This window comes from Eimeria necatrix, genomic scaffold (genome assembly GCF_000499385.1).
Source record: "Eimeria necatrix Houghton genomic scaffold, Enh_scaff18, whole genome shotgun sequence".
Classification (NCBI taxonomy): Eukaryota; Apicomplexa; class Conoidasida; order Eucoccidiorida; family Eimeriidae; genus Eimeria; species Eimeria necatrix.
The window spans coordinates 1-10,928 of NW_013652461.1; the positions used below are offsets into that span (position 1 = coordinate 1).

A 10,928-nucleotide genomic window follows, 5' to 3' on the forward strand; every position below is an offset into this window, starting at 1 on the left:
CCAAACCCCAAACCCCAACCCCCAACGGGTTCGGGGTTTGGTGGGGGTTGGGGGTAGCTGGGGGAGGGCCGGCAGGAGGGCGCTCAAGCGGAGTTTTGCGCTTTTAGGGTTTAGGGTTTAGGGTTTAGGGTTTAGGGTTTAGGGTTTAGGGTTTGTGGTGCAGGTGGATGAGCTGAACTTGCTGGTGATTCCGGGTTTGCTGCTGCTGAGTGCAGCAAACCCTTTTTTGTTTTCGCTGCCGCTTTGTGAGGGTTTGGCTTTGCTGCCGTGGGTGGGGCCCTGGCTTGCTGCTGCTGCTGCTGCTGCTGCTGCTGCTGCTGCAGCAGTTGCTGAGGCTCTTGGCAGCACCTTCCTGCAGCAGCAGCAGCAGCAAATCACAGTCGGCGTCTGCGCCCTTGCTTTGTCCGTGGCCTTTTCATTCGTCCAGTCCGCGAAGTCAGCTAGGGTTTAGGGTTTAGAGTTTAGGGTTTAGGGTTTAGGGTTTAGGGTTTGCGATTTAGGGTTTCGGGTTTAGGGTTTGGGGATTAGGGTTTTGGGGATTAGGGTTTGGGGTTTAGGGTTTGGGGTTTGGGTTGCCCTCGGATCTCTCTTTTCGGGGAACCGCTTCTTGTGGTTTAGCCCTTTATCGGTTCTAGGGTTTAGGGTTTTAGGGCTTGGAATTAGGGTTTAGGGTTTAGGGTTTAGGGTTTAGGGTTTAGGGTTTGCGTGTAGGCTTGTGATAAAGCTGATGTCTCGCGAGCACCTGCCGCGGTTCCTGCCTGGCGTTTGTTTCTTCGCCGCTGTACGAAATCTGCTGCTGCTGCTGCTGCTGCTGCTGCTGCTGCTTCTGCTGCTGCTGCTGCTGCTGCTGCTGCTGCTGCTGCTGCTGGTTTTCTTTGCTTTTTTCTCGGAAAATAGGAATAAATAATATTTTAAAATGATTTAAATTAAATAAATAAAAATAAATAATTTATTTGTTTGTTTTTTCTTCAGAGTTTCTTCTTTAAACCCCCTTTGGGTCTTCAAATTATTTTCTTTTCTCTTTTGTGTTTGGAGCTCATCGCCGCCCGCCTGAAGCTGCATGTGCGTTCGCTGTTGGTGAGTTTTTTAAATTAATTTAATTTAAATTATTTAAATTATTTAAATTATTTATTTTATTTTATTTTATTTTATTTAATTAAATAATTATAAAGCTTTAATTAAATGCATTTGCTGCTCCCTGGAAAGCCAGTTGAGAGAAGCGCCCCAGTCACTGATTTGCTGCTGCTGCTGCTGCTGTCTTGCTGCTGCTGCTGCTGTCGGTGATTTGCTGCTGCTGCTGCTGTTTTCTGCCGTTTTTCTGCTGCTGTTTAGCTGCTGCTGTTTTGCTGCTGATAATGTTCATGCTGCTGCAGCTGGGTTGCTGCTGTTTTGCTGCTGCTGCTTCTCTGCTGATGATGCTGCTGTTCTCGCTGCTGTTGCTGCTGCCGCTGCAGCAGCAGCTGCTGCTGCTGCAGTACCTGTCGGGGCGGGAGTGTCTGTGCTGCTGCTGCTGCTGCTGCTGCTGCTGCAGTACCTGTGGGCGCCGGTGTGTCTCTACATTTGCTGCTGCTGCTACCTCTCGCCGCCGGCCCTGCTGCAGCAGCTGGCAGCAGCGCAGCGGCTTGCTGCTGCTGCTGAGGCCCTCGAGCGCCACGGCGCAGGAGATGCTGTTTATTTATTTTCTTTTTCTCTTCTTTTTATTTGTCTTTTCGTTTACAAACACATCATCAACAAAAGAAACCGCCCCGCCAAAGGCGTGGCCGATGCAGCCAAACAAAAGCCGCAGTGAGCTGGCTAGCTAGCTAGCTAGCTAGCTAGCCAGCTAGCTAGCTAGCCAGCCAGCTAGCTAGCTAGCTAGCTAGCCAGCTAGCTAGCTAGCCAGCCAGCTAGCTAGCTAGCCAACCAGCTAGCTAGCTGGCTAGCTAGCTGGCTAGCTAGCTGGCTAGCTAGCTAGCTACTAGCCAGCTAGCTGTGCTCATTGCTGGCTAGCTGGCTGGCTGGCGGACTAGCTAGCTGGCTGCTTTCAAGCTAGCTAGCTTGCTAGCTAGCTGCCGCCCCCTTTTGGGGCTGCCTAGCTAGCTGTGCAGGCTAGCTAGGCTCCCGTATGCCTCGTGTGGGCGCCCTCCAATTGGAGCTAGCTAGCTAGCTAGCTAGCTAGCTAGCTACTTAGCCGGCGAGCTAGTGGGCAGGCCAAACGCCCATGTCTCGCTACTAGTTAACCAGTGAGCTAGCTAGCTAGCTAGCTAGCTAGCTGGCTGGCTGGCTGGGTGGCTAGCTAGGCTCTCAGCCTGAATAGGTTTTCTGCTCTTTGCCGCATTTCTTTGGATGAGTTATGTTGGATTGTGTTGTCTTTATAAAAGTGTATTTGCAGCTTCATTTCTTATTTGACTTTTGCGGACTGACGGGGTGTACGTACACCCGAAACTGCAAATGAATGTGCAAAGGCTTCGCGTCTACGGGGCCCCAGGCATTTACTTTGGAGCAAATTTAAATGAATATAAGTATAAATATAAATAAAATGCAAATATAAATGCAATATAAATTAAATATAAATGAAATGTGAATATAAATGCACATATAAATGTCGACAGGAAAGTAAATGCAAGTGTGAGGCCCGCGTGAGCTGTCTGTACACCGCAGCTCACGCGGACTAATTTGAACTGTACAGACAGCGAGGCGCCTCTTCCTGGATATTTCCCAACTCAAGTTTAGCCTTTTGAAAATTAACATTTAAAAAAATAATGCAGCGAGGGGAGCTATAGAGGCTGCGTTGGGGGGCTTGGCTAGCTAGCCAGCTAGCTGGCTAGCTAGCTAGCTAGCTAGCCAGCTAGCTAACGAGTTAGCTGCGGAGCAAGCTAGACTCTCATATGCCTAGCTAGCTAGCCGGCTGGTTGGCTAGCTAGCGAGCTGGCTAGCTAGCGAGCTGGCTAGCTAGCTAGTAGGTTGACGAGCAAGCTGAAGTCTTTGGCTAGCTGGCTGGCTAGCTAGGTAGCTAGCTAGCTAGCTAGCTAGCTAGCTAGCTAGCTAGCTAGCATCGTGTATAATTCACATTTGTTGGTTTGGCGTTGCCTCGCTAGGCTGGGTTAGAGCTAAAGAAAAAATAAGCAGCAGCAGCAGAAGTTTGTCAGTTGGGGTGTATGGGCGCCTTGCTTTCTGCTGCTGCAGCAGCAGCAGCAGCAGCAGCAGATAGCGGCTGCAGGCCTTGAGAGGCCCGCACAATAGCAGCAGCAATCGAGTTGCAATCAACGGCTAGGGGACTTTCCTCTGCTTGGGGGCCCCCCCCCGGGGGGCCCCCCACCCCCTGAGGGGCCCCCCCCGGGGGGCCCCCCATGCACCCCAGGGGCCCCCCAGGTAGACTGTAGGGGCCCCCCGGGCCCTCTGCAGCAGGCAGATTTGAAAAGAGTAGTGAAGATATGCCTTGGTTGTTGGCGGCCCAGCTGGCTTTGCTGCTGCTGCTGCAGCAGCTGCTGCTGCAGCTGCTGCTGCTGCTGCTGCTGTCCGCCCCGCCACCCCCCACAGAGTGGGGGGCCCTCCTCATGGGCCTCGCAGCACAAACTAAACCCTCTTCACATCCACAAAGGGGGGCCCCCCGGCTAGCAGGGTAGGGGGCCCCCCGCAAGTTGCTGTTGGGCCTATTGGGGGTATTTTCTTGTTCGCCCTGGGGCGGGGGCCCCCCGGGGGCCCCCTTGGGGGCCCCCCCAGGGGGCCCCCCGGGGCCCCTCCCCGCGGGGGCCCCCACAGGGGCCCCCAGAGGGGCCTCCATAGAAGGTGCTGCTGCAGTGGGGGCCCCTGAGTTCTCTTGTTGCTCTTTGGCCTGCTTTCGCTGCCTCCGGGCCCTTGCGAGCTTCTCTGCACAAACCACTGAGAAGCAGCAGCAGCAGCAGCAGCAGCAGCAGCAGCAGCAGCAGCGAGGAGGGGATCGGATTTAGCGGGAGAGCGGCGAGGCTGCTGGCTGCAGCAGCAGCAACAGAAGCAGGTAGCCGTGGGCGCAGCAGCAGCACTGCAGCAGCACTTGCGCAACAGCAGCAGTCCTCGCAAGACAGCAGCAGCACGCCCCTCCCCAGAGCATCCTCCGCAGCAGCAGCAACAGCAGCAGCAGCAGCATGACCAGCAGCAGCAGCAGCATGACCAGCAGCAGCAGCCGCGGCAGCAGCCGAACCCCCCGCGGCCGCCTTCGCCGCCACAGCAGCAGCAGCCGCCGCACAACCACCCACCGCCGCCCCCGCAGCAGCAGCAGCAGCAGCAGCAGCAGCAGCAGCAGCAGCAGCAGCAGCAGCAGCAGCAGCAGCCGCAGCAGCAGCAGCAGCAGCAGCAGCAGCAGCAGTCGCGTGCCTTGCTTCCAGTGGTGGCTCTGCTCGGGCTCCTGGAAACCCCCGATCTCCGCAAAAACTCTGTCGATTCTTTGAACTGCTGCTCCTCGGTATCCTCTTTGGCAAAGAATGTGTGCAATTTTTGAGGTGTACAGACACCCGGGAGTGTGTCGCTCCATCGCAGCAAACGTTTTCTCGCCAAGTCGAAACTTCAAAACATCTACAAACCAGTTGTAAACCCCCAGCCCGTCCAGCAGTCCGAAGGAAACATCGGTGAACCTGAGCAGCAGCAGCAGCAGCAGCAGCAGCAGCAGCAGCAGCAGCAGCGGGGGCGGTTGCAGCAGCAGCGGGGGCGGGGTTAGGCGAGGGTTCGCGGCGCGGGCGCCTCACGAGGGTTTAGGGTTTCGAGAGGGTTTGCGCAGGGTTTTAGGCTTCCTAGGAGTGAGAAGGGCTGGGCTAGGGTTTAGGGTTGGGCTAGGGTTTAGGGTTTAGGCGTGCTTGGTGCTTGGCTAGGTTTGAGGGCCTTGCTAGGGTTTAGGGTTTGGGGAACACCTAGGCAGCGCTGGGAGCCTAACTAGGGTTTAGGGTTTGTTGTTTGGTAGTAGGGCGTGTTGAGGGTTTAGGGCGTGTCGAGGGTTTAGGGTTTAGGGCGTGTCGAGGGTTTAGGGTTTACAGCGTGTCGAGGGTTTAGGGTTTAGGGCGTGTTGAGGGTTTAGGGTTTAGGGCGTGTTGAGGGTTTAGGGCTTAAGGCGTGTGGAGGGTTGCGTGTGCGTTGAGGGTTTAGGGTTAGAGGGGTGTTGCTTGCGGGTTGCGGGGCGGCGCGGGGCTGGGCTCGCGCTAGGGTTTAGGGTTTAGGGTTTAGGGTTTAGGGCTTAGGGTTTGACCACTGGTGGCTGAGGGCCTCCTGCGCGGAAATCCGCGTGTGGGGGTTGTAGTCCAGCATTCTCGACAACAAGTCCAAACCATCGAGGTCCAACTTGCCGAAAAGAACTGCATTTAAGTTCGCCCTTTTGTCGTGTTCGCTGAAGTAGTGGCTTTCCCCCCGGTTCCCGAAGGGGTAGTGCTGCAGCCTGCGCAAACCCTAAACCCTAAACCCTAAACCCTAAACCCTAAACCCTAAACCCTGAACCCTAAACCCTAAAGCCTAAAGCCTAAGGGCTGGCGCCCCGCCGCGCAGCCCGCCGGAGCCGGAACGCGCTGGCTCCGCTAAGCGGCCCCAAACCCGAAACCCTCACGCAAACAAACCCTAAACCCTCAAGCAAACAAACCCTAAACCCTCAAGCAAACAAACCCTAAACCCTCAAGCAAATAAACCCTAAACCCTCAAGCAAACAAACCCTAAACCCTCAAGCAAACAAACCCTAAACCCTCGCGCAAACAAACCCTAAACCCTCAAGCAGCCAAACCCTAAACCCTCGCGCGTCAACACCTTGTAAAACCCTCCCGCGACTACCCAACCCCAAACCCTAAACCCTAACCCCTAACCCCCAGCCGCCACCGCTGAACCCCAAACCCTAAACCCTCGCGCGGAGGCCGAAAACCGCTCCCCCGCCCCGCGCCAAAACCCACACCCCAAACCCTAAACCCCAAACCCTAAACCCTAAACCCCAAACCCTAAACCCCAAACCCCAAACCCCAAACCCTAACCCCAAACCCTAACCCCAAACCCCAAACCCTAAACCCTAAACCCTAAACGGACGCAGTGCAGTTGGTCCACTCGGCCTCAGTGGGAGTTCCGAGGATTTTGGTGACTCGAATTAAAACTTCGAATTCTTGAGTTCCTTTGAACAAAGGAATGCCGCGAAACATTTCTGCAATGATGCAGCCAGCGCCCCAGATGTCTGCGCCCAGCCCGTAGTGCGCGCCGGGGTCCTGCAGCAGCCGCGGTCTTGGGGTTTCTTTGCATCTTTGCGAAGCTTTTGCATGCAGCAGCAGCAGCAGCAGCAGCAGCAGCAGCAGCAGCAGCAGCAGCGGCAGCAGCGGCAGCAGCGGCAGCAGCAGCAGCGCGGAAAACGCGCCGAAACTCCCCAAAATCACGCAAAAACTCCACTAAGTCCTGCTGCTCCGCTGCAGCAGCAGCTGCTGCAGCAGCATGCTGCTACAGCTGCTGCAGCAGCAGCTGCTGCTGCAGCAGCATGCTGCTGCAGCAGCAGCAGCACGGACTCGAGACTGCCACACCCACCTCGCTGCCGCCCTCGCCGTCGCCCTTCATGCGGCCCAGCAGCACCTCCAGCGGCCGGTAGTAAATGGTGCAGACAGTGGGAGTTATTTCTCCTGCAGCAGCAAAAAACAAAAAAAAACAATTTGCTGCTGCTTCTGGACCCTCAGGCAAGTCCAGCTGCTTCACAAGAGACGCAAACTCAGCAAAAGCTGCTGCAGCTTGCAGCAGCAAAAAAGAGCCGCAGACACTAACACACCCAGTCTGCCCAGACGCGCCGGCGCAGCCGCAGCAACAGCAGCAGCAGCAGCAGCAGCAGCAGCAGCAGCAGCAAAAGGTGCATGCGCGCAGCAAAGCCCCACCTGCGTTCGCTCGGAAACTCCTGCAGAGCCCCAAGTCGCCGATCTTGAGGACGCAGTTTTCGTTTTCGGAAGTCAACATCAAGTTGTCGGGCTTGAGGTCTCGGTGGCAGAGCTGGGAAGAAAGCAAAAAGAAGTCATTTGAAGAAATAAAAGAAAACTGGAGGCCAGCTGCAAGTATATACAAATATATAAATGCAAATTGCGCATATTTGCACATATAAATGAGAGTTGTACAGATGAACAGCGAAACGGGCTCAAGACGCGCCGCGAGTGCGGCAGTGCAGACAGCGGCGGCGGCGCATTTGCAAGTTTGCACTTTTCCGGTGGAAATGAATTATTTTGCAATTAAAAAACAATTAATTTCAAATTTATATTATATTTGCTTTTCTGCGCTGCCGGCGCGGCTGCTGCTGGCGGCGGCGCCGCACTTTCTCGTTGTGCAGAAACGCCAGTCCGTTCAGAAGTTGAAATGCAAGAAGTTTGGCGTGGCGCAGCGGCAGCCCCCACTCGGGCGAAACGCTCGAAGAAGGTTTATTTTCTCTTTGTTTGGCAAGAAGTTTCTTGAGATCGCCTCCTTCGCAGAGTTCGTAGGCGGCGAAGACGAAGACCTGCGTGGGTTTCAACTCCTCCTGCGCGAGCTGCGTCTGCAGGTCCCGCCGCAGCTGCTCCTGGCTTTCGCGGTCCGCAGCCGCGTGCTGCTGCCGCGCCCACTGAATTCGCTGCTGATTAATGTTTTCCACCAAACGCGGAAGCTGATCTACAAAAAGATACCGCATGCGAACCAAGTTCGGGTGGGTGCCGCAGGACTGAAAACGCAGAAAAACAAAAGTGACGCGCGGCGGTGCGATCTCGCGGCGGCGGAGCTGTACGTACACCCGAACGCCCGCGCACGACTCGGCTTACGGAAATCGTGGAAAGCTCGCGAATCGTCGTGCAGCCCAATCCGTCTTCTGTTGCAGTTCGCGTTTCGTCAACATAATATTTAACTGCGAAAGTCTCGCCGCCTCCCACGCCGTCTTCCGGCTCCTCCACGGCGCGGTACACATCGCCGTAGGTGCCGCCGCCCAGCCGCTCGACCTGCAGCACAAAGGCGCTGCAGCAGCAGCTCCGCGCGCCCTCAGCTGCAGCAACTGCAGCAGACCATCTGCGCAGCTTTTAGCGAGTCTTGCTGCTGCTTGATCCGCTGCAGATTCGAAACTTTAGCGGCTGAGAGCACCCCTGTAGCACTTAGTGTTCGTAGCTGCTAGTCTCGGGCTGGCCAGCGGCCAGAAGGGGTACTCGCGGGCAGCTAGCTGCTTCGCTTTGACTCCAGTTTGGCCTGCGTAGAACGGAAAAGCCGTACCAGGCGGAGCCGGTGCTCCCGGGGGTCTTCGAGGGGGTTGGGGGAACGAAAGGGTATGACTTGTTGAATGAGGTCGACGGTGAACTCCTGCAGCGCCATCTTCTTGCAGCGGTGCGCCGCAGGCGAAAGCCAGCAAGTCTGGCGCGAACTTAACAGCCCAAACTTGGCTTCTTCCGCGCGAAACTGAGTCCTTTGCGAAGATCTGCACACTGGTGGCTGTGGGTGTTTCACCGGGGTTCTGCTGCTCCCGCAGCAGCTACTGGCGCCCCGCCATCACTTCCAGCACTAGACAGCTCACATTAACCTGAAATTTCCGCAATTCCGAAAAGGTAAGGCTGGAAAGGCCTCCGAAAGCTGCTTTGAAGCTCTGGCCACTCTCGCCCAGATCGGTAGGGCTGGTGGGAGCTCGGGGCCAAGTAACACGCCAGCACTGGAGCTCGCCGGTTGTGCGCCAAAGGCTTTCTCTTGCATTATTTTCAGTCTTTGTTTCTTGAAAATCCGAAATTCTTTCTTCTGGAGAGTGGCAACGAGGGGTGTTGCGGGCGAGCTGTTCCTCCGGTTTTGTGCACACTCCGCTTGTCCCGCTACTGAATCCATTTCCGTGCTGATCTATCCTACATTTTTCAAATAACAAAGTCTATAGTAGCATTTGGAACTACTTTTAAATGTTACAGCGGCTAACAACGCGTATAGACACCCCATTTCAGATATCGCACGAGGTTCCTGCGCTGCTCCGGGGCGTCTGTGATCGCGCACTTTTCTGCACTATGCAACGGCTTGCTGGCCGTTAGTTCCCTTAAAATTAAGTTCGCCAAATGCCGCACATTTCCAGTTTTCTAATAAATAGAAAGGCCTATAGCTTGGCTTTTAGCTCAATCACCATATACCGAACAGCTCCCACGGCTGGGGCAGCGGGAACACGTAAACAGCTCTTGCTGCTGTTGAATCCTAGTCCCCAAAGTGTGGCTGGTGTTCATTTTAGATTTGCAGGCACTAAAATAAGTGCATGCAGGCGTTTGTTGATAGGCTGAGCCACTGTAGACACCTCGGTGTCCGGCCCTTGCTAGTTAGGCAGTGCAGAATTGTCTCAACACAACTAGAACATTGACGGCTTCAAATATCTGGGCTACTCTTCACTGACTATTGAAGTTGGGCAGCTGCGGCTACCAAAGCTGGAGTCCTCAGCAGCTAAAAAGGGAATGCGAAGTTGTCTATGGGCTTCAGAACAGCCACGCCAAATGGCCCACACGTTTCTTGCGTGGAATGGTCAGTCTTGTTGAACACGGGGAATGCTCCCATTCTGAGAAGTGAAAAGACGTTTTTCGACACACAAAATGCTTCCGTTTCATCTGGAAATACATTTAGCCCCAACAAACGCGCAACAATTTGAGTTCTGACTCTATTACCCTACCATAGTGCTTCTGTGGCTGGCCGCTACTTCAGAGACTAGCTCAGAAAGTGAAGCTTAGGGTCTAAAGTAGCCTATGCCTTCAAACTTCAGCTTATTCTTGCAGTTTACTGCGGTGTTACACTTCTGGAGTGGCACTATGTATATATATATATATATATTCGTTGTGCAGCATATGTGCTTGTCTTCACTACTTTGAAATATTTTCTGTACCCGCCTACACCAGGATTCGCTTAAGTCCGTGTGCACGCATAACCACCAGAGCTGCTCAAAACACATTCAAATTAAGAGTCTGAAGCGAGTGCCTGGCTTGCTGGTGAAGGTAAAGAGCTGCAAATCGGAAGGCATCCTGCAGCACTGCTGCAGTGAGAGCCTGAAGCAAAACGGCCTCGCAGGCGAACCCACGGCCAAGGCACAAATCTGTTCCCGCCGCCTCTTGGGCATAAGCAGCAAGATCAAAGGACAGCGAACTGAAGCAGGGGGAAACTGTGAGCTGGAGATGATCTTCTTGGACAAGTGAACAGGGAATGGCGGCAAGAAGCAGCAGGCGAGCTTGTCTGACGATTTGACTAAACATCAGCTCAGCTGCTCTCGTCTTCTGAGCTGCTGGAGCTCTCGTTTTTGCTGCTGTCGTCGCTGCTGCCGCCGGAGCTGCTCGAGCTGCTGCTGCTGCTATCTGGAGAAGATGAAGCCTCATCGCTGCTGGAGGAAGCTGCAGGGCTGCTGGACTCCTCTTCGCTTGAACTTGAAGATGACGCCTTTTCAGAGTCAGATTCATTGTCGTCGCTTTCCGATTCTGAGCTGCTTTCTTCGCTGCTAGAGCCGGAGTTGTCGCTCTCTGTGCTTTCTGAGCTTTCCGCTGCACTCGAAGAGCTGCTGCTGCTGCTGCTGCCGCTACTGCTGGACGCTTTGCTGCTGCCCCTCTTCTGGCCGTCCTCTTCGCCGTCTTCTGGGGCCGCCTTGATCAAAGATATGACGTCGCTTAATTGCTGGAAGCCTCCAATCAACTTCCGCATGTAAGAAGCTTCACTCTGCAGCATCCGCTCCGTGTGCAACAAGTTCGTGGCAAACTGCCCGGCAACTGCACGCAAAATAGTTGAAAGCGAAGAAATGTCATGAATTTCTCCTTTTACTTTGCTTGACAAACAACAATTTGCTGCAACAGAGTCTGCTTTTGAGCTTTGTTCTTTCGCAATGGGGTTGAACTCCGCAGAAACGCACATGTAACTTGCTCGTCGTCAAGGTCCCAAGCATCAAAGGTGCCCGCGTTCTGCTCTTCCTCCACTATTTCTCTCCAGATCGGAGCCCAGTGCTTCTCTTCCTCCAGCCGATGGGCGAACTCCATTCT

General features: G+C 54.6%; 3 protein-coding genes across 3 annotated transcripts; 1 reads left to right on the forward strand and 2 right to left on the reverse strand.

Annotated features, from left to right (window-relative positions):
* Nucleotides 1-163: 163 nt before the first annotated feature.
* On the forward strand, nucleotides 164-4,672 carry ENH_00024350 (CDP-alcohol phosphatidyltransferase domain-containing protein, putative; the record flags this gene model as incomplete). Its single annotated transcript, XM_013579600.1, has 5 exons — nucleotides 164-435; nucleotides 712-781; nucleotides 973-1,077; nucleotides 3,959-4,342; nucleotides 4,466-4,672. Coding segments are annotated over 5 exons (1,038 nt in total), but the record flags the coding sequence as incomplete, so codon positions are not given.
* A 634-nt stretch (nucleotides 4,673-5,306) lies between these two features.
* Nucleotides 5,307-8,271, reverse strand: ENH_00024360 (CMGC kinase, putative; the record flags this gene model as incomplete). Its single annotated transcript, XM_013579601.1, has 6 exons — nucleotides 5,307-5,380; nucleotides 6,489-6,584; nucleotides 6,831-6,942; nucleotides 7,259-7,636; nucleotides 7,734-7,907; nucleotides 8,173-8,271. 6 exons carry the CDS (start codon nucleotides 8,269-8,271, stop codon nucleotides 5,307-5,309), a joined length of 933 nt encoding a protein of 310 aa, XP_013435055.1.
* Nucleotides 8,272-10,161: 1,890 nt separating this feature from the next.
* On the reverse strand, nucleotides 10,162-10,925 carry ENH_00024370 (hypothetical protein, conserved; the record flags this gene model as incomplete). Its single annotated transcript, XM_013579602.1, has 2 exons — nucleotides 10,162-10,661; nucleotides 10,802-10,925. 2 exons carry the CDS (start codon nucleotides 10,923-10,925, stop codon nucleotides 10,162-10,164), a joined length of 624 nt encoding a protein of 207 aa, XP_013435056.1.
* Between the last annotated feature and the right edge of the window lie 3 nt (nucleotides 10,926-10,928).